This window comes from Megalobrama amblycephala, linkage group LG17 (assembly GCF_018812025.1).
Source record: "Megalobrama amblycephala isolate DHTTF-2021 linkage group LG17, ASM1881202v1, whole genome shotgun sequence".
In the NCBI taxonomy this organism is placed as follows: Eukaryota; Metazoa; Chordata; class Actinopteri; order Cypriniformes; family Xenocyprididae; genus Megalobrama; species Megalobrama amblycephala.
In genome coordinates this window covers 1667721-1688230 of record NC_063060.1, presented here as the reverse complement: position 1 = coordinate 1688230, position 20510 = coordinate 1667721, and the positions used below count along the sequence as shown (strand labels likewise).

General features: G+C 35.3%; 1 protein-coding gene across 1 annotated transcript in view; it reads left to right on the top strand.

Annotated features, from left to right (window-relative positions):
* The first annotated feature begins 777 nt into the window (after positions 1–777).
* The window catches only part of LOC125251477 (protein unc-13 homolog A), an 81449-nt gene continuing 61716 nt past the window's right edge, over positions 778–20510 (top strand). Inside the window, 4 exon segments of the mRNA XM_048164503.1 lie at positions 778–1154; positions 14647–14676; positions 14843–14942; positions 19383–19500. Coding sequence (XP_048020460.1) covers positions 1133–1154; positions 14647–14676; positions 14843–14942; positions 19383–19500 — 270 coding nt within the window. The 5' untranslated portion in view covers positions 778–1132.

Here is a 20510-nt window from a genome sequence, read left to right as displayed (position 1 = left end):
ATGATTCTTCTGTATCGAATCATGATTCGGATCGCGTGTCAAACCGCCAAACTGCTGAAATCACGTGACTTTGGTGCTCCGAACCGCTGATTCGACACACTGATTCATAACGCTCCGATGCTTCCTGAAGCAGTGTTTTGAAATCGGCCATCACTAAATAAGTAGTTATTTTGTTTTTTGGTGCACCAAAAATATTCTCGTGGCTTTATAATATTAATATTGAACCACTGTACTCACATGAACTGATTTAAATATGTTTAAATGTCATTGCTGGCTATGAAGGCCTCACTGAGCCATCGGATTTCATCAAAAATATCTTAATTTGTGTTCCGAAGATTAACGAAGGTCTTACGGGTGTGGAACGGCATGAGGGTGAATAATAAATGACATTATTTTCATTTTTGGGTGAACTAAACCTTTAACACGATGTCAGATTAAAACTCTTGAGAATGTCATGACGCCCCCATTCGGATGACGGGGGAAGCGCTCCGATGACGTCACGCATTCAAAATCTGCAGCAGTGTTATCTGCGTAAAATAAACCTGTCATGAATTTTTTGTGAGACATGCGGTTACGAACCCAAATATAGTGCTTATCCTGCATTTTACATGTATCCATTAAGCATTAAGCAAATCCTGACTATACTAAAATATATATAAATATTTATAATTCTCGTTTTAATGTAGACGCCTCTCATATATCTGACATGCTCAGCCGGGTTCCATCAAAATGATACAGACTTATTGCATGCTTGAATGCATCTGCTGTTATATAATTTGTGCACGTAGGCGCAGCTCTGCATGCGGATGTGCGGGAGTCCCTCGTGCGCGCGCGGGACAGAGAAACTCCAGCGCGTGGTGTGATGCTCGTCTGCTTCTCATCACCGTGACGTCACGCTGCGAGCTGTCCGCGCGGCGCTGGTGCTGAAGCAAGATGGCAGTGCGCTAAACGGCCGATAAACTGAGAGGAAAGTGCTTTGCATGAAGATTTTCTCTGAGTTAGTCTGTTTATTTATGCGTTTGTTTTACAAAAGGTGTAGTCATGGCTGTGTGTTGAGTGAAGGCGGCTGAATCAAATCACAGCACGTAAACGGACTGTCCCGTTCCGGAGGAGGTCGACGCGGCGCGGCGCGATGTCTCTGCTGTGCGTTGGGGGTGAGTGACAGTCTTATTTTTGCCCTTTTTTTGGGACAGAATTGTCTCTGACAAATTAATCCTGAGTGCTTATCAAAAAGTACCATAATACAGTATCAAAAGATTGAATACAGGCTACTTCACATAGTATTTGCTTTTTACAAATAAGTACCATGCTACTACCATTGCATTTTGACATGTACCATATAAATGCATGGTATCCTTCATGAATAAGTACTGTTGCAATACCACAGGACTTTGATATGCATCATATCTTTACATGGTAAGTGCATGAATACCATGGTACTATTATGGTGCATGTCCAAAAAATGTCACTGTTTTGTTAGGGAATGCTGTCACATAGTGTTTTACCGTGGTGCATATATAAAAAAGCTTCTTTTTAGTGTTTAGTTTTCCCCCCCTCTTAAGATTCATTCATCAGATCACCTGTTAATTAACCAGTCAATGTGAATATTAGAATTTAACACAGACTATATTAGAATGTTGTATTATTTTAAGGATATGATATGTTGAAATGTGTTATTATAAAGGGGTTTGCTCATATTGTGGGAAATCTCTAGAGCGGTGTGTGAAATGAGCTCGTGAGGGAATCCTGTGCGTGTGTGTGGGTGTGTGAGCTTGATGAAATGACATTTCCTGTGAAGATCATTCTGGTCACGCTCTGTACGGTGCGAACCGGTGGAATCGTTCAGGGCGTCACGTTTCTTCATGTTCACCCACGTTAGCTATGGGGAAAACATAATGATTAGTTCGTGATCGGTACAGTGCAGGTTTGATTGTCAGTGCCTCAAAATAACAATCACATAGACATCATTTCTGTACATGCTCTGACAGCAATATTTGTTCTGTAATGCATAATAGTCATAGAGATTCTTGTGCATCCAATGTACTATAAAAACATGAAATAGCTGATTTTGCTCTGATGCAGTGACACGTGGCCGAGTCATTCTTCTTCTGTGCTGCACCAGTATATAACACACACACACACACACACACACACATACACACACACACTTAGTGCTGGTCATTATGAGCATCTCACTAAACCTGACAAGATCATGCCTGGATCATATTTTATCACAAAATCAAAGAAACACAATCATTCAAATATTTTTTAATATATGCATATATACAGTCAAACCAAAATTTATTGATAATTTCATTCATTAATACAGTTTATTCACTAAAATTAAAAAAATGGTAATAAAATATGACGAGATTTCAGAGTTAAACTGTGTCATAAAATATTAATCTTAATTATGTCAGATAACACTTAAGCAAAACATGGTCAGGTCAAAGTGTCTGAATAATTTTTGGATCCAAATTTTTATCAATTTTACTGGTAGTCCGCTGTATGAAGAATTTTTGGGTATAATATGTCACAGTTTACTTTATTTTGCTATCCTCATTTACATAAATGAACTATATTGTACTGCACCCACTAGGAAAAATATATCAAAAATATCGAAAATGTCTAATTTTTGATGAATAATTTTTGGTTTGACTGTATATATGTATACATTAAATTAAATATAAAGTGTTAAAAACATGCCTGGATCATATTTTACCACAAAATCATAAAAAAAAAAATAAAAAAAAAATAATATATATATATATATATATATATATATATATATATATATATATATATATATATATATATATATATATATATAAGCTTATTTAGATATTTTGTGACACATTCAATGAAAAAGTTAATGTAAAAAATATATATATTGTATATATTACATAAATTTTATGTTTTTATTTTTTTTGCATTATGGTATGTATGCATGTTTTTGTGTATATATATATATATATATATATATATATATATATATATATATATATATATGTGTGTGTGTGTGTGTGTGTATGTTGGATAAGTTAATCTAAAAAAGTAATTAATTACATCTTCAACAGTGTAATTAGATTACTGTACTAATTCTCTCTTCAAGAAGTATTGCATTACTTACTAATTACTTTCTAAATCTTATATCAGCCTCGACCAGTTGAACAAAACAAGGATTGATATGAAACGGCTCTTTTAATTCTTTCGAATAAATAATATAAAATTGCATAAATTATTCTTGAACTGACCGAAGTATTTAAATTTACATTAAAAACATACATTTTCACATTAGACGATAAATAATGATGTTAAATCCACTATTGTTTTATATATATTTGTTCTATAATCTCTAAAGTATTTAATGCATTTACATCAGAAGTAACTGTAATTAAATTACAGAAAAATTAAGAGTAATCCCTTACTTTACTTTAAATTTACTTTTAACAGTAATTAATTACTTAGTAATGCATTACACCCAACACTGAATGAATAAAGTGTATGTATAAAAAAAAATACAATTTACAATAAGGTCTCATTTGTTAACATTATGTATTTAACTACATGAACTAACAATGAGCAATACATTTGTTACTGTATTTATTAATTTTCGTTAATGTTAGTTAATTAAATTTCAATTGTTCATTGTTTGTTCATGTTAGTTCACAGTGCATACGGTAACAAATACAACATTTGATTTTAATAATGTAGTAAATGTTGAAATTAACATTAACTAAGCTTAATAAATGCTGTAGAAGTATTGTTTATTCTTAATTCATGTTAACTACTAACTAACTATATAGTTAATTAATGAAACCTTATTGTAAAAAATCAAATTTTCCTTACCATAATGCAAAAAGACAAGCAATATATGTGATGTACGCTGTCTACTATTTATCATGGTAGTATTTTTTATTGCCTTAAATGATTAAAAAAATTATTTTGTTCATCCAGGACTATTCTTATTATTGGTATTAATTACAGTGATGAGATTTTTTGTAATGGAAAAAAAATTCCAATTTTTTCCCCCTTTTTTAGGATGAAATATGCCTGGGAAATGGCTAGATTTACACTCAAACACAATATTAAGACTCTGACAGCAGCTTCCTTCTGAAGTCAAGTTCCTCGTCTGGGAATTGTCTCAGTCCACTCTCTCTTTCCTGCGCTGTAAATCAGGAGCTTTGATTTAGAGGAAGTCCAAGAGTAAAGGCACAGCGACTGCTCGGGAAAAGGGTCATAGGTTTATTGCTCAGAGAGACGACTGAAGCTCTTATTCTTGATGTGCTGTTTGTCATGACAGAGGTGTTGGATCAATGTTCATTACAGGAGAGAGTGTGGAGCATAAAGGGTCATGACTGAATTAAGCTCTTAAGATAGCATGTGTTTGGTATTGTCAGGCGCTCCATTAGACACATTTGCATATATAACCTTTAACAGTTTGCATAATGAATTCTAAACATCCTATATGAATGCTTTACATAATAGCTCACCTCTTTCTGCTGTTGTGTGATATAACTCTTATGTTTGGTGGGGTTGTCATCCCTCTACGGATGCTGAATGTAGGAGTGTTTTCACACTTATGTAATATTGAAAACGCTTTAGCATGGGCGGATAACATCCCACCACCTGTTTTCAGCCAAACATCTCAGGAAAAAGCAAAGTCTTGACAGTTAGTAATGTGTTTCTATGTGTATGAGGAGTTTTATTGCTCACAAATAATGTCCAAATGCTTTTTAAGATACTTGGCCAAAATGAAAGAAAAATCACTTTAATTTCTCGACTTAGATTGGAATGATGAAGAGCAAATGAAGTCTCTTGTTTTCATATTGCTTGTTAGAAAACGACCATGCAATCTCACATTTGTTTCAGAAGAAATCTTAATAATGTCTTAAACGGTGTTCAGATTAGCCAAGATCTCAAAGTCTGCATTTAAAAGTCTGAAATCTCAAACATTTCTCATTGAATTCTCAAATTATTTGCACTGCAGTGAAGTCCATATAAATTTTAAAGCTCTATACTCTTATTGTATTGTAGCAAATTAGCTCAAAGGGCAAATATTAATAATTAATCATAACTTATTATTAATTATGAATATTTAGATCAGTTAATCAGATTAGCTTGATGTAGCTAAATTAATATTACAATCAATTAATCAGTTCATCCAGGGAATGCTCAGTATTGCGCGTTCAGTTAATGATAGGCTAAAGCCCGCTGGCATGCTGACATGATTGGTCACAAGGTAGTTTGTGACGTCACAAACACCATTGATTTTAAAGTGCGTTTTTGAGACTGTCTTTGGTTTACTGCAGTTTTGAAGAGAAAATACTCAGCAATGGTGTTAACTTATGAATTTGCACATGGTTTGCCTTAAAGCATGTTAAAAACACCAGATAGACATATGAACAACATTAAGAACTTGATTTTCACCACAGGGGAACTTTAACTAAATCACGAACACAAACTAATCTAAACAAACACATTCACACAATCACACATGTAAGTGAAACTGGAAATGATGTTATGGAAAGAGTTACTAAAAGGACCATCTCTTATTTCAAAACACCTCGCCACAGCAGTCTGTGAAGTTTCTACCTTAGTATATAGTATGCAAAAACAGTATGTGGTAAAAGTAGTATGTCCGAATACATGGGCTGCATCCAAAATCGAATACTTCCTTAGTATATAGTATGCAAAAAACAGTATGTGACAAAAGTAGCATGTCCAAATACATGGGCTGCATCCAAAATCAAATACTTCCTTAGGATATAGTATGCAAAAAACAGTATGTGACAAAAGTTGTATGTCCAAATACATTGGCTGCATCCGAAATCGAATACTTCTCTAGTATGTAGTATGCGAAAAACAGTATGTGACAAAAGTTGTATGTCCGAATACATGGGCTGCATCTGAAATCAAACACTTCTCTAGTATATAGTATGCGAAAAACAGTATGTGACAAAAGTAGCATGTCCAAATACATTGGCTGCATCCGAAATCGAACAGTTCTCTAGTATATAGTATGCAAAAAACAGTATGTGACAAAAGTAGCATGTCCAAATACATTGGCTGCATCCAAAATCGAACAGTTCTCTAGTATATAGTATGCAAAAAACTGTATGTGACAAAAGTTGTATGTTCGAATACATTGGCTGCATCTGAAATCGAACACTTCTCTAGTATATAGTATACGAAAAACTGTATGTTGCAAAAGTTGTATGTCCGAATACATGGGCTGCATCCAAAATCGAATACTTCCTTAGTATATAGTATGCAAAAACAGTATGTGACAAAAGTAGCATGTCCAAATACATTGGCTGCATCCAAAATCGAACACTTCTCTAGTATATAGTATGTGAAAAACAGTATGTGACAAAAGTAGCATGTCCAAATACATAAGCTGCATCCGAAATTGAACACTTCTCTAGTATATAGTATGCAAAAAACAGTATGTGACAAAAGTAGCATGTCCAAATACATAAGCTGCATCCGAAATCAAACACTTCTCTAGTATATAGTATTCAAAAAACAGTATGTGACAAAAGTAGCATGTCTAAATACATAAGCTGCATCCGAAATCGAACACTTCTCTAGTATATAGTATGCAAAAAACAGTATGTGACAAAAGTTGTATGTCCGAATACATGGGCTGCATCCAAAATCAAACACTTCCTTAGTATATAGTATGCGAAAAACAGTATGTGACAAAAGTAGCATGTCCAAATACATAAGCTGCATCCGAAATCAAACACTTCTCTACTATATAGTATGCGAAAAACAGTATGTGACAAAAGTAGTATGTCCAAATACATAAGCTGCATCCGAAATCGAACACTTCTCTAGTATATAGTATGCAAAAAAACAGTATGTGACAAAAGTAGCATGCCCGAATGCATTGGCTGCATCCGAAATCAAACACTTCTCTAGTATATAGTATGCAAAAAACAGTATGTGACAAAAGTAGCATGTCCAAATACATGGGCTGCATCCAAAATCGAACACTTCCCTAGTATATAGTATGCAAAAACAGTATGTGACAAAAGTAGCATGTCCAAATACATGGGCTGCATCCGAAATCAAACACTTCTCTAGTATATAGTATGCAAAAAACAGTATGTGACAAAAGTAGCATGTCCAAATACATGGGCTGCATCCAAAATCGAACACTTCCCTAGTATATAGTATGCAAAAACAGTATGTGACAAAAGTAGCATGTCCTAATACATTGGCTGCATCCAAAATCGAATACTTCTCTACTATATAGTATGCGAAAAACAGTATGTGACAAAAGTTGTATGTCCGAATACATAGGCTGCATCGAAATCGTATACTTCTCTACTATATAGTATGCAAAAAACAGTATGTGACAAAAAATTGTACGTCCAAATACATTACCAGATTGTTTATTAAATATAATGAATAATTTGCGTCTGATTGGTCCACCCGTTACAGTATGAAAAAAGTCTTCACATTTACTGATGTGTTTTGATGTTTATGAGGAGTTTTATTGCTAAGCTTTATTGATAATGCTTTTTAAGATATTTGGCCATAATAATAATAAAAAAAATCAGAAATCTCAATATGACCTCAAATGTTTCTCATCAAATTCTCTAATTATTTGCACTGCTGATTTTATAGATTTATACTCTTACTTCATGACAATTCTGACTCCTTTGTGTTTTAGGAGAAACATCTGAATCAATGTTATAAAAGAGCGACATCTGAGCAATAACATTTTCCTCTGGCCATGAATGTAAATCCCATTCAAGAAGCCCATTAGATTTCAGAGTGAATGTTTTGATTTTTGCACACATTATTTCTCAGTGTGTTCAGCTGAACCTCATTATATGAGAACATTTTCAAGCGTTCTTGCATTTTCAAATGCACTCGCACTTATATACTAGACATGTTCATTGAACAGCAGAACTGCATCTGAATTGTTTTTAACTCCTTTGCTTCATTTCCTTTCACAGTCAGCTGGTTGTTTTCCCCTCGGCTGTGGCGAATAAATGGGGCCTGGGAGTCATTGATTACGATGTGTTGTTTGTGGGCACCAGATCCAGCTCTGAATTATTTATATTGCCAGTGATTTATGATTTTGAGCTATTATTAAGCACTAGTTTCCTGGGTTCTGCGATCCAGCGTCCTCTTCATTGATCTGGCCTCTGTACTGATATATTACAGTGGTCTGTTTTAACTGCACTCAATGAAACACCATATGACAGAGCCGCCCAGCTCTCTATAATTCAATCAGAGGTGGAGCTGCATGGCAAAGATTGCTTCCGGTTTTGCCCCAGTTCTTCAGCCATTAGTTGACTGAGGGCCTGCTTATGTTTTAGCTGTGAAGTGGAAAGATCTCAGTGGCTGAAAATAGACTTGGTCTTTGCACAGATGCATAGTGGCTGCTCTGCCTGCATCGGGTCATCATATTTCTGTCTACTGTGCAGATATAAAGAAGCTGTATCAGAATGGAGGATCTATTTTTATATGCATCTGGGACACGTTCAATAACCTCACCTGCAAACTCTATCTATCTATCTTAAACATATTCTATATAATCAGAAATAATATAAAATAAAAAAAGCTAAATATTTCTTAGCCAAAAAGTAATAGCAATAAATAACAATTATTAACAGCAAATGGTTTGCAAAAACAGAAAACAAGAGCACGTTTCAGCCTGTCACCATCATGCAAACATAAATATCAAACATACAGTAGTAGTTTTTGCATTACATTGCTCTATTTTTCCTATTGCTTTTATGTTTAGCGGACATGTTTGGTTGTCTCACCCATGAAACGGCATTCTAAATGTGGTGCACAAGTTAAAAAAAGTTCAGATCACGTCTTTGCTTTGCTTTTTTCCCCATTCCACTGCCCGCGTCTCGTTTTTTTCAATGCAATTCCTGAGTGAACAACACCTAATGGTCACCTAATGTCCTAATGGTTATCATTGCTGAATTGTCATCATATGTCTAATTATAATGCTTGCTAACATTTTTATTCAAAACCATGATTTCTCAATATGAAAATAATAAAATTGTGGCAAAACATTCAATTCGAATTAATCGGAAAAATCGCCCAGCCCTACTGATATGTAATGACTCATGTAGGCCTGCAGTCTCAAAATCATTTATTGTCAGTAAATCAAACCAGTGACTAAACGCTCAACTTCACCTTGTTTCTCTTAGTAGGATGAAAATAGTCAATTATTTAAACTGTGATTAAATTATATATACACAAAGCGATCAAAGAACGCTCCCTTTACAATCGCTAGAGCTGTCAATCAAACAGTGCAAGTGTTCTAGACTTGCCAAAGAATCAGTTTTATTTACATTGTGTTTGCACTGTTAGTTATGATGAAAGCATTCGTTAGTGTGCAGAAATCGAGTTACAATGACGAGATCACTGTATTCATGCACTCAACATGTCTGCGATCAGCTGCTCATCACTGCAACCTTTCATGCCATGATCTAAATATAATGCTATAATAGAATGCACTTTTCACGATTATTAAACCTTGAGAGCTGTAAGTTTTCGAGAGTTCCATATAATTAGCTATTTCCATATGCAAAGACATCAGCCAATCACAGCAGTGAGCGTTTACACTGAAGTCTCACAGCAGATACGCCCCTTAAAACAGAGCGCTCAAATCAGGGTATGAAAAATGCCTGTTATTTCTAAATTATGATGTTTTTTTATGTAAAAATCATACTAACATTATAAGTGCATCCAAGGAAACGTTATAAAATAATAAAACAACACAGTTCACGACCCCTTCAATTGTGAAAGTAGTTTGTTTGTGAGGGATGAAATGAAAAGAAATGTGGGTGAATTCAATGAGCCATTAATGTCCAGTGCATGTGAGAAGAGTCTGATAAATGACATTATCTGCTGTTGGTCTAATTGGGCAGAAAGAAGCATCCAGGATTCATCAGTGACACCTGAAGGAAAACCCCAAACAGACACAATGACTCAGAACCCAAGAAACAAACTCCAAACGAGTCTAATAAGAGCCTTCAGTGTTTTCCACTGAGAAACACAAAATTAAACAGAATTAAACTGTTGTGTTTCCTGCTAGAGAGACCAGCATTTATTGTGTTTGGACGATGGTTCTTGTGTCCCAAGGCTTAAAGGTGCCCTAGAACCAGTTTTTACAAGATGTAATATAAGTCTAAGGTGTCCCCTGAATGTGTCTGTGAAGTTTCAGCCCAAAATACCCCATAGAATTTTTTTACTTAATTTTTTTAACTGCCTATTTTGGGGCATCATTAACTATGCACCAATTCAGGTTGCGTCCCCTTTAAATCACGCGCTCCCTGCACCCGAGCTCTCGACTATAATACAGTGCATTTACAAAGTTCACACAGCTAATATAACCCTCAAATGGATCTTTACAAGATGTTCGTCATGCATACTGCATGCATGCGTCAGATCATGTGAGTATAGTATTTATTTGGATGTTTACATTTGATTCTGAATGAGTTTGATAGTGCTCCGTGGCTAAAGCTAACATTACACACTGTTGGAGAGATTTATAAAGAATGAAGTTGTGTTTATGAATTATACAGACTGCAAGTGTTTAATAATGAAAATAGCGATGGCTCTCTTGTCTCCATGATGGTAACTTTAACCACATTTAACAGTACATTAGCAACATGCTAACGAAACATTTAGAAAGACAATTTACAAATATCACTAAAAATATCATGATATCATGGATTATGTCTGTTATTATTGCTCCATCTGCCATTTTTCGCTGTTGTTCTTGCTTGCTTACCTAGTCTGATGATTCAGCTGTGCACAGATCCAGACGTTAATACTGGCTGCCCTTGTCTAATGCCTTGAACATGAGCTGGCATATGCAAATATTGGGGCGTACATATTAATGATCCCGACTGTTGCATAACAGTTGAGATTCGCCTGTTAAACAAATGAGATTTATATAAGAAGGAGGAAGCAATGGAGTTTGAGACTCACTGTATGTCATTTCCATGTACTGAACTCTTGTTATTCAACTATGCCAAGGAAAATTCAATTTTTGATTCTAGGGCACCTTTAAATGATGTTCCGTTCCTTACACAAAGCTATTGTATGGCTTCAAAAGACATTAATATTTTATATCTGTCTTATGGACTGCTTTAATGATACTTTCGTAGTGCTGTTTTGTTCTTGACAGCCTTTGGTCACCGTATGCTTTTGTTGTTTGAAAAAACTCCTTTTGTGTTTCTCAAAAGAAAGGAAGTCACAAAGGAATATTCCTTCTATTCCCTGTGTGACTTTCTTTTCTCCTCATGCTCTGAAGTTTCATTATCTGTGTTTTCCTTCCATTGAGTGCTGAACAAATTGAATAGTCTCCTAACTCTTGTTTTACGTTAAGCTTCTGGGGACGATCGTTATGTTTTGTCAAATTGACCCTAATTGGATTCAATACAATAAAAAAAAAAAAAAACATTAATTCTTATTTCAACATTACAAAAAAATAAACACGAGAACATATGATTTAAAAAAATTAAAAAATATGGTGCTAAAAATGGCAAGATAATGAGTTCCCACAAAATTCACATGCATGAACTGATAAAAATTTACACCTTCAATGCAGAATAAATTCTTTAAATAAAAGCATCTGTCAAATGCAGAATTGTGAATAGAGCATTTTTGACTCGCCTGCACTTTTCTCGGGTTTTCTAACCCATTCTAGCAGTCAGCATCAAGTGCCATATATCATTTTAAACAGAACAACTTGAAGTTTCAGTTTAGCTCATTTAAAGTGCCAATTTTACATTTATTTTGTCTGAGAATGGATAAAATTCAAAGAATTTCAAAAAAATGCCAGCAAAAATTGAGTGATTTTCACTGTAAACTCACACAAAACCTCCTGAAGTTTGAATTTTTTCTTTAAAAAGTTATATTTGGATGTTTTAAACTTTCAGATGAAATTTTATCTAAATTTAGCAATCTCTAAGCAAGTTATAGCCATTTGTTACAATATTACTCTAGATAAAACTACAATATTACTCTTTAGGGATAAACAGGTGTACTTTATTTATTGATAATGTGTGTCCAAAAAAGACAGGGAGTAAAATTAATACAAAAAAAAAGTTATACAACAGAACACTTAAGCACGTGACTTATTAGAAAAATATATTTTCAAGCTGAGCATGAATAAAATCAAATAGTGTTGCAAGTAATGAAAAAAATTATGAAAATTGTCTTGTGCAAGGAAAATAAAAACAGTGCAAAGGCTTTTTTCACAAAATACACACAAAATGAGAGAGAAAAATACTAATGTTAATGATCTTCACAAACTATAAAATAAGTGAGCAGTCACGTGGCGATACTCCTCACGTTCGCATTTGATTGCATCGGTTCACTGCGTAGAGACACGTTTGAAAACATAAATTGCAATAACTTATCTGATGTCCAACTGTTTTATCCTCATTTTTGGTTCATGTTATGTCAAAGTCATAACATGAGTGTTCTCATTCAAATCTGTAATTTTTGTGTTTGTTTTCATACACGCAGATACACGCAAATACTTTCACTTCGCGCTTATTCATACTTCCAAAGAAACATGATAGTATCGTGGTTCAAATGAGCAAAACCCATGTTTATTGGTTGAGATGATGATGGTTTACCAATCTGGGCATAGGAGGTGGGACTAGGCATCAACAATCGTTTCTGTTTGGCTTAGAGGAACAAACCACATGCATTGCATGCACAAATCAATGCTGCAGATTTTGATGACGTAACCACGGAGCCTCTGAATGAGAATGAGATCAGAATGAGATAAATGCGATATCACTGGAAAGCCGAGAATCTCCTCTTTACTGTACTGTACTGTATTTTAAAGCATACAGATTGGATTAGTGGATTAAAATGTTTTTTTTTTTTAGGGTTAAATACCCTCAGTTGGTAGCTGAGAAACTGAAATTACAAAATACATATTTTTTTATGTTTATTTTGGTTTAACCATGAAATTTCTCATGGTGTCGAAACTTTGCAGGCATGTTCATGACCCTAAATGAGAAATAATCACACAATTGCAACAAAAACATCCTTTAATCAGTATTTCTGAGAACTCAAAAGTGTGCTGCGGGTCAGATTGACCTGGAATGATATATTGATCAGTCTCACAACATCTGCTCAATCTTCATCCTTCTCTGATGTCATATCCTGCAGCGCTGACGTGGGCTCTCTCTGCCTGAGTGTGTGAGATTAAACTAATGCCGGCTCTGTCCTCTCATCTTTTCAAATGGTTTTATTGGCCGGAATTCCGGTCGGCAGAGGTTCCGGAACGAATGCGAACGCATCAAAATCACCGCAACAGCACTATAGTAATGATTACCCAGAATGCAGCTCACTTTAGATTGGAGTGAAGATGAAAACCACATGAAGCGTTTATAGAGGACCAGCAGTGTGTGTGTGTAGAGTCCGGCTGACTCATGGCTTTAAAACCCACTCACTTCCTGTTTTAATGGCCGTTCTGAGGAAGAGGAGAGAAGATGAGCTTCGGGTGGGTTGGATGGGGGTACGGAGTGGGTTTGAATATTAATGCTCCTCTGCAATGCATGCCATGATGTGCTACAGCGGAGCATCAGTAATGCAGGGACACACGTCATCACTGTGCAGAGAGATGGGAAATGTTAAGAAATCCCCTCACTTCTTTATGAAGAGACTAATCTATAATACATGACCTCTTCTTTTTCTAAATATATACTGTATGTCTCAGACACTTCTGCATTTTACTTGCATCGAGGTCAGATGTGAGTAAAAACATGAACACACCAGAGAGCCGCTTTAATGTAGAAATTGAAGTTGTAATTATAATTGAAAGTGACTTTGACACTATTTTTCATGTTTAATACTGTAAAGCTGCTTTAACCCTCTGGTGCTGGTGGTCAAAAATGACTGAAATTATTTTATAGAAATGAAAAGAATGTACTATTTTAGTTCGATAATGTTTTTTCAGGGGATATTATGGTACAGAATTATATTTATGCCGTAGTTATACTTCATTTATTCACTTTTTGAGCATAGACCTGAAAATTAAATTTAACTTAAAGTTAAACGGTCATAAATCTTGAATGTTTTGGAGCACAGACTGAAGTTTGCTCTCTTTTTAAGCAGATTATTGCTAAAGTTAATTTTTTTTTTTTAAAGTGAACTTTTAGAATTTTACGTTTATTGTTATGAAAAATGCACAAAAATACTATTTTCAAATTTTAAATGAAATATATATTTTCCAAAACACATTTTACTCTAAAAATGCAAGAAAATCAAAGCCATAAGTCTAAACAAGTTTGATACCTCAAAAAATGAGCTTTCAGTAAGATTTTGTTTGGGCGCAGTACCAAACGCTTCCACTAGATGAAATTCGTCTCCCATTCATTTCCAATGCGTGACTTTTTTTTTCAGGACCATTTAACCTTTTCGAATCATGTTCATGATTTTTTTTTCACGTACTCTCACAGCGGGAGGTTTTCACAGAAATACAGCTCTGTTGTTGCAGAGAGGTTTGAACAGACAAACATCAAAATCTTTTGTTGTGTTCAAGATTAACTGGAGCTTTGATCTCATTTTTGTTCTGATTTATTTGCTCATTATTTGTCTGCTACTAACCATTACTCCTCTGTTTGTTATTCACAGTGAAGAAGGCCAAGTATGATGGACCGCAGGGTAAGTGAACCAACATCACACATGATTTCACAGCTTGTGTGAGTCTTATTTGTGTTGATCAACTAGTAGATAGATAGATAGATAGATAGATAGATAGATTAAAAATCTCAGAAACACTGTATGTGAATGTTATGATTGATATTTCTTATTCCTTTTGCTCATGCAGAGAAATTCAACACGTATGTGACTCTGAAGGTTCAGAATGTGAAGAGTACGACTATCGCGGTACGGGGCAGCCAGCCCAGCTGGGAGCAAGACTTCATGTTGTGAGTCCTTCATATTCCTGTCCTTCTTTGATTTTTTTGCTTTCATTTCCTCTTTATCTTTGTGTCTGTTTCATCCTGTTGGTTTTCATGTCATAGTCTTTTATTAGTCTTAATCTAAACACTTTTACTGTAATTATCTTCATGAGTTATGTAACACACACACTAACAGTTTGTGCTCTTGTTAGATATTCCTGCTGTGTTCAGCTGGACAGGAAAACTTATTTGCTCAGAAGTTGCTCTCTCATGAATCAGCACACTTAAGGCCCTTATATACTTCAAGCGAAATTGAAAAACAAACTGGTGTGATGTCATTTTGAACAAAATCAAGCCAAATCAAAGTTTGTTTGGCGTTCGTTTCAGGAGTTTGAAACATTCGTAAACACCTTCATACTACCATTGGGCCGTGGCGATGATGTAATATATGGGTGTGGCTCAGAGGCTCCGCCTTCTTTAATATGGAAACCTTCGGTTCATTTCTTCTGTTCAGTCCGTCAAGGTCAGAAGCGAGTAAAAACATGAACACACCAGAGAGCCGCTTTAATGTAGAAATTGAAGTTGTAATTATAATGGAAAGTGACTTTGACACTATTTTTCATGTTTAATACTGTATTTAACCCCCTGGTGCTGGCGGTCAAAAATGACTGAAATTATTTTATAGCAGTGAAAAGAATGTACTATTTTAGTTCGATAATGTTTTTTATTTAATATTTTGTATTTTCAGGGGATTTTATGGTACTAAATAATATTTATGCCGTAGTTATAATCCATTTATTCACTTTTTGAGCATAGACCTGAAAAAGAAATTTCCAACTTAAATGGTCATAAATCTTGAATGTTTTGGAGCACAGACGGAAGTTTGCTCTCTTTTTAAAGATGACACTTGGCAGATTATTGCTAAAGTGAATTTTTTTTAAACTTAAAGTTTTAAAAATTTTACGTTTATTGTTATGAAAAATGCACAAAAATACTATTTTCAAATTTTAAATGAAATATATATTTTCCAAAACACATTTTACTCTTAAAATGCAAGAAAATCAAAGCCATAAGTCTAAACAAGGTTGATATCTCAAAAAATGAGCTTTCAGTAAGATTTTGTTTGGGCGCAGTACCAAACGCTTCCACTAGATGAAATTCGTCTCCCATTCATTTCCAATGCGTGACTTTTTTTTTCAGGACCATTTAACCTTTTCGAATCATGTTCATGATTTTTTTGTGTGTTCACATAGCAAGTGCCAAAACCTTTACCAAGTTTCGTACCATTCTGATGAAGTAAAAAATTAAAAAAATCAAAACGTAAAATTTTTGGGTAAAAAATTACCGAAGAGCACCAGAGGGTTAAAGCAATCTGTTTTATAAAGTATTACATAAATAAGTGTAATGTGATGCGACTTGAATAGAGTTCACAAATATGTTACATTTAAGTATCAACTTTTTTTTTCAAGATTAATTTTTGCCGTTGTTGCCTTTTTTATTATGATAGGACAGTATATAGACAGGAAGTGAAGTGGGAGAGAGAGAGGGGAACGGGATCGGGAAAGGTCCATGAGCCGGGACTCGAACTCGGGTCGCCCAAAGCGCAAGGGCGCTATATGTCGGTGCTGCCCACGAGGCTATTGGTGCCAGCTACGTTTAAGTATCAACTTTGTTTGTCTCAGATGTTTCTCCTAAAATTCCTAAAATTAAAAGATTTAGCTATGAATATAAATTAATCAGCTCTAAAAATTAATGTGGATAGCATCTCAGATCAGGGTTTGAAAGTTCTAATGGAGACACATTTGAGATTACAGGGGTGTTTTTCCTCAGGAGAAACATCTGAAACATCTCCATTTGCTGTCCATTACATTTCTTCTCTGTGAGTATGAAGTCATGCGATCTAGTCTGCTCCTTTTTCTCCTTTCACTTGCTCAGTATCTTCTGTTTGATTGCTTAGCTCTATCGCTGTCATCTTCACTTTATCTCCCCCTCTCATCCCTTCATTCGCCAGCACACTCTCTCCTGCGTTCATTCATATATCTCTCTCTCGTTCATTGATAGCAGACAGCGTTGCAGATGAACTCAAAGCGTCTGCGCTGGTGCAGCACGGCTGTTCTTGCATAACGCGGCTCTGCAGAGAATCTCTGCTACGTGTCCAGAATAGAATATTATACTGCATACTGTACATATATACTGTATACTTACTAGTATTTTTAAAAATGAAATGGCATGCATGCAGTGATGAATGTTTCAAACAGTAGTATTGCAAAAGCCTCATCAAATAAAGGCTGTTTTGTGTTTTAAATCCGATATTGATATAAGTCAAGGTGGCATTAAAAAAAATTATATTTCTTTCAGGTCATTTATTATAGAAATAGAGGCATTATGGGAGACTATATCCAAAGAATTACTCTGTTGAACAGCATTCACCTGATTTTATTCAACATTTTATTCCTAAAACCATAATAATATTCAAAACATGTGAAACCACTCAGAACGCCGTAGCATCTCAGAAATGTAAATGTCTTTCCTCCTCTCGTGGTTTTCTTTCTAACAATGTGTCCTGCTGTTTTGCAAATTAGATATGTGGCATATTTCTCCCAGCCATGATTTGTTTCCAATTTGTTTCCATTTTGCCGTGATGTAATTATGTAAAGCAGTTTAGTCTATGAAATCTTCTCAGTGTGGTGCCAACAATCAGCCCAGATGAACAACAAATGCAAATGTCTCTCCATAAACATCACATCTTGATTCCAAACGAGCTCTTCACCCACGCAGCTCTCGGTTAGTGTTTTGCTTCACGCCAGGCTTGATGTTGAATAAAAGCCTTTTACTTTCTTCCACAGAACATCTCATTATCTTTATGACATTTACAAATACCCCTTTTGTTTGTCTGAAATGACATGTTTTTAAGGCGCGGCTCCTTGAAGTAAATGGCCAGTGTCATGATTGGCTAACATTCATTGCATAGGAAACACTATCAACATCCACTCGCTATTCTTTTGAAAACATTATCCATATAAAACCGACAAAGCATTATGAAATCATTTACTTATATTTGTGATGCAGCTGCTGTCAGATTCAATACAGTCGCTAACAAAAAGTTTCTTTGTAAACTCACTATTACACTGTCCCTCGATTACAAAATAAAATGCTCCGAACAAACATAATCCTTTAACGCTTTCCGGGATGCCATTACAATAAACCACCCACTTGTTTCTGACACTGGGATCCTTCTGAAGTCTGTACAGATGCAAACAAGCTGTTTAAACTGGATGCATCAAAGCAAATGTTACTTCCATTTGTCCTGTTGTTGACAGACTCAAGCCAGAAACTGAATGCACGTCTGTATCAGTGTAGACAGCGTCAGTGATTATAATGGCTTATACTACTTGAATGCTTGAATCTGATTGGTTGATGAATGTTTTGAGGTGTGCAATTATTTTCAGGGAAACGCACAGATAAAGTAGTTCCAGACAGGTCTTGACCGCATTACAGTTCCATATCACTTCGCCAAATGATTTCAGTTATTTCCTACAACCACAAAAGATGGTTTGGAAAACAGCAATGGAAGCTTGGGATAAGATGCATAGGAAATTAGTCCCACACACAAGAGCGGTTTAAGGACAAAAACCTGACAAATGTCTTGAAATACAACATCTGAATAATGTTTTGAGGTGTGGTAACCGTAGTGTAAGCGGAATAATTGACTCGTGACCACATTACCACCTTATTTTTTGAATAATTAATTGTCAAGTTATTCCTTACTTCTATTTGCTTCTAACGTGGCGCGACACTCGCATCCAGTGTAGGCAAGTGTCAGCCGTTAAGCGACTGAACGCCAGTGGGCGGGGCCTATGATGCTATGATGAATAACTATTGGTGGACGTCTTGCTCTGGAGGTCTTATGCAAATGTATTTGCCCGTGTGATATCACATGACCCCACTCAGCCAATATCAAAACGAGCTGTTTTTGGAGCTTGATTAAATAAATGCTTTGTTTATAATGAGGAGGATGTTTTAATGGTATAATCAAGATCAAGGAAACTTTGATTTCTCGTGTCATGACACCTTTAAATCTTTAAAATAAATAAAAAATATTTTCCTCATACCTTGATGGTTTAATCAAAATTTTAGGGTAATTAAAAACAAATCACTTTTGGCCACTACTGTAGAACCTTTTTTAGGGGTTTCCCATCATGGGATCATTTTATGGATTTAGTTTTACTTTAATTAATTTTGTTTTAATTAATTTTTATTAATTAAGCAGCTCGTAAACATACTCTACTTCTAAAATAAATTAATTAAACATGAAAGTATTATGCACTCATTGAAGACATTTCTCCTTTCTAAGCACAAAGGATTCTTTAAAATTCTATATCGAACCCACTGAACCTGCACCGCACTTGCATTTATCTTCATCTAATGCTTGCTCTGTCTTTTTATTCTCTCTCTCTTTCTGTCTAGTGAGATAAATCGTCTGGATCTGGGTCTCACTGTGGAGGTGTGGAACAAAGGACTGATCTGGGACACCATGGTCGGCTACGTATGGATCCCACTGCAGAACATCCGCCAATCAAATGAGGTCAGCGGGTTTGTATGATACCAACATTTCAGTGGATGATATGAATGCTATTATTGATACCAATTTCGATATGACAGGAAAAAAAGTTAAATATCAAGCTTTAATCAGCTGTCATTAATGATTATTTTGGTAATCGATTAATCTGTTGATTATTTTGATGATTAATCAAGTAATCTGATCTTTTTTTGTGGTAATAAAAATAGACCTGAGTGAAGAAGATAAATAAGAAAATAATAAGAAGATAGCCATTAGTAAGATTAGTAGATTACCATTAGTAAGAATTTTATTCTTAACTAGATGAAAAAAGTTCGTCAAGACAAACTTTATGTTGGCTTGAAAAAGCCGGTCCAGAAAGTTTGAAGCAGTTTTAAAAGTTTTCAGTTTGAAAGTTTCAGTTTTAGTTTAGTAGTATAGATAGATAGATAGATAGAGTCAGGGTAATCAAGGTGGTTGCAAGGGTTTTGCTATGCAGTTACTAAGGTACTTGGGGTGGTTGCTAGGCTGTTGCTATGCGGTTGCTAAGGTATTCAGGGTGGTTGATAGAGTGTTGCTATACAGTTGCTAGGGTACTCAAGGTGGTTGCTAAGGTGTTGCTATGCGGTTGCTAGGGTACTCAGGGTGGTTGCTAGGGTGTTGCTATGCAGTTGCAAGGGTACTCTGGGTGGTCGCTAGGGTGTTGCTATGCGGTAGCTACGGTATTCTGGGTGGTTGCTAGTGTGTTGCTGTGCGGTTGCTAGGGTACTTGGGCTAATTGCTAGGATGTTTCCAGGGTGATTTGTGTGGTTGCTAGGCGGTTGCCATGGTGTTCTGGGTGGTTGCTATGTGGTTGCTAGGTTGTTCTAGGTGGTTGCTATGAGATGGATAGATAGATTTAGTTTGATAGATAGATAGACAGACAGACAGACAGACAGACAGATAGATAGATAGATAGATAGATAGATAGATAGATAGATAGATAGATAGATAGATAAATAGATAGATTTAAAAAATGTCAGTGTTTGATATGAATG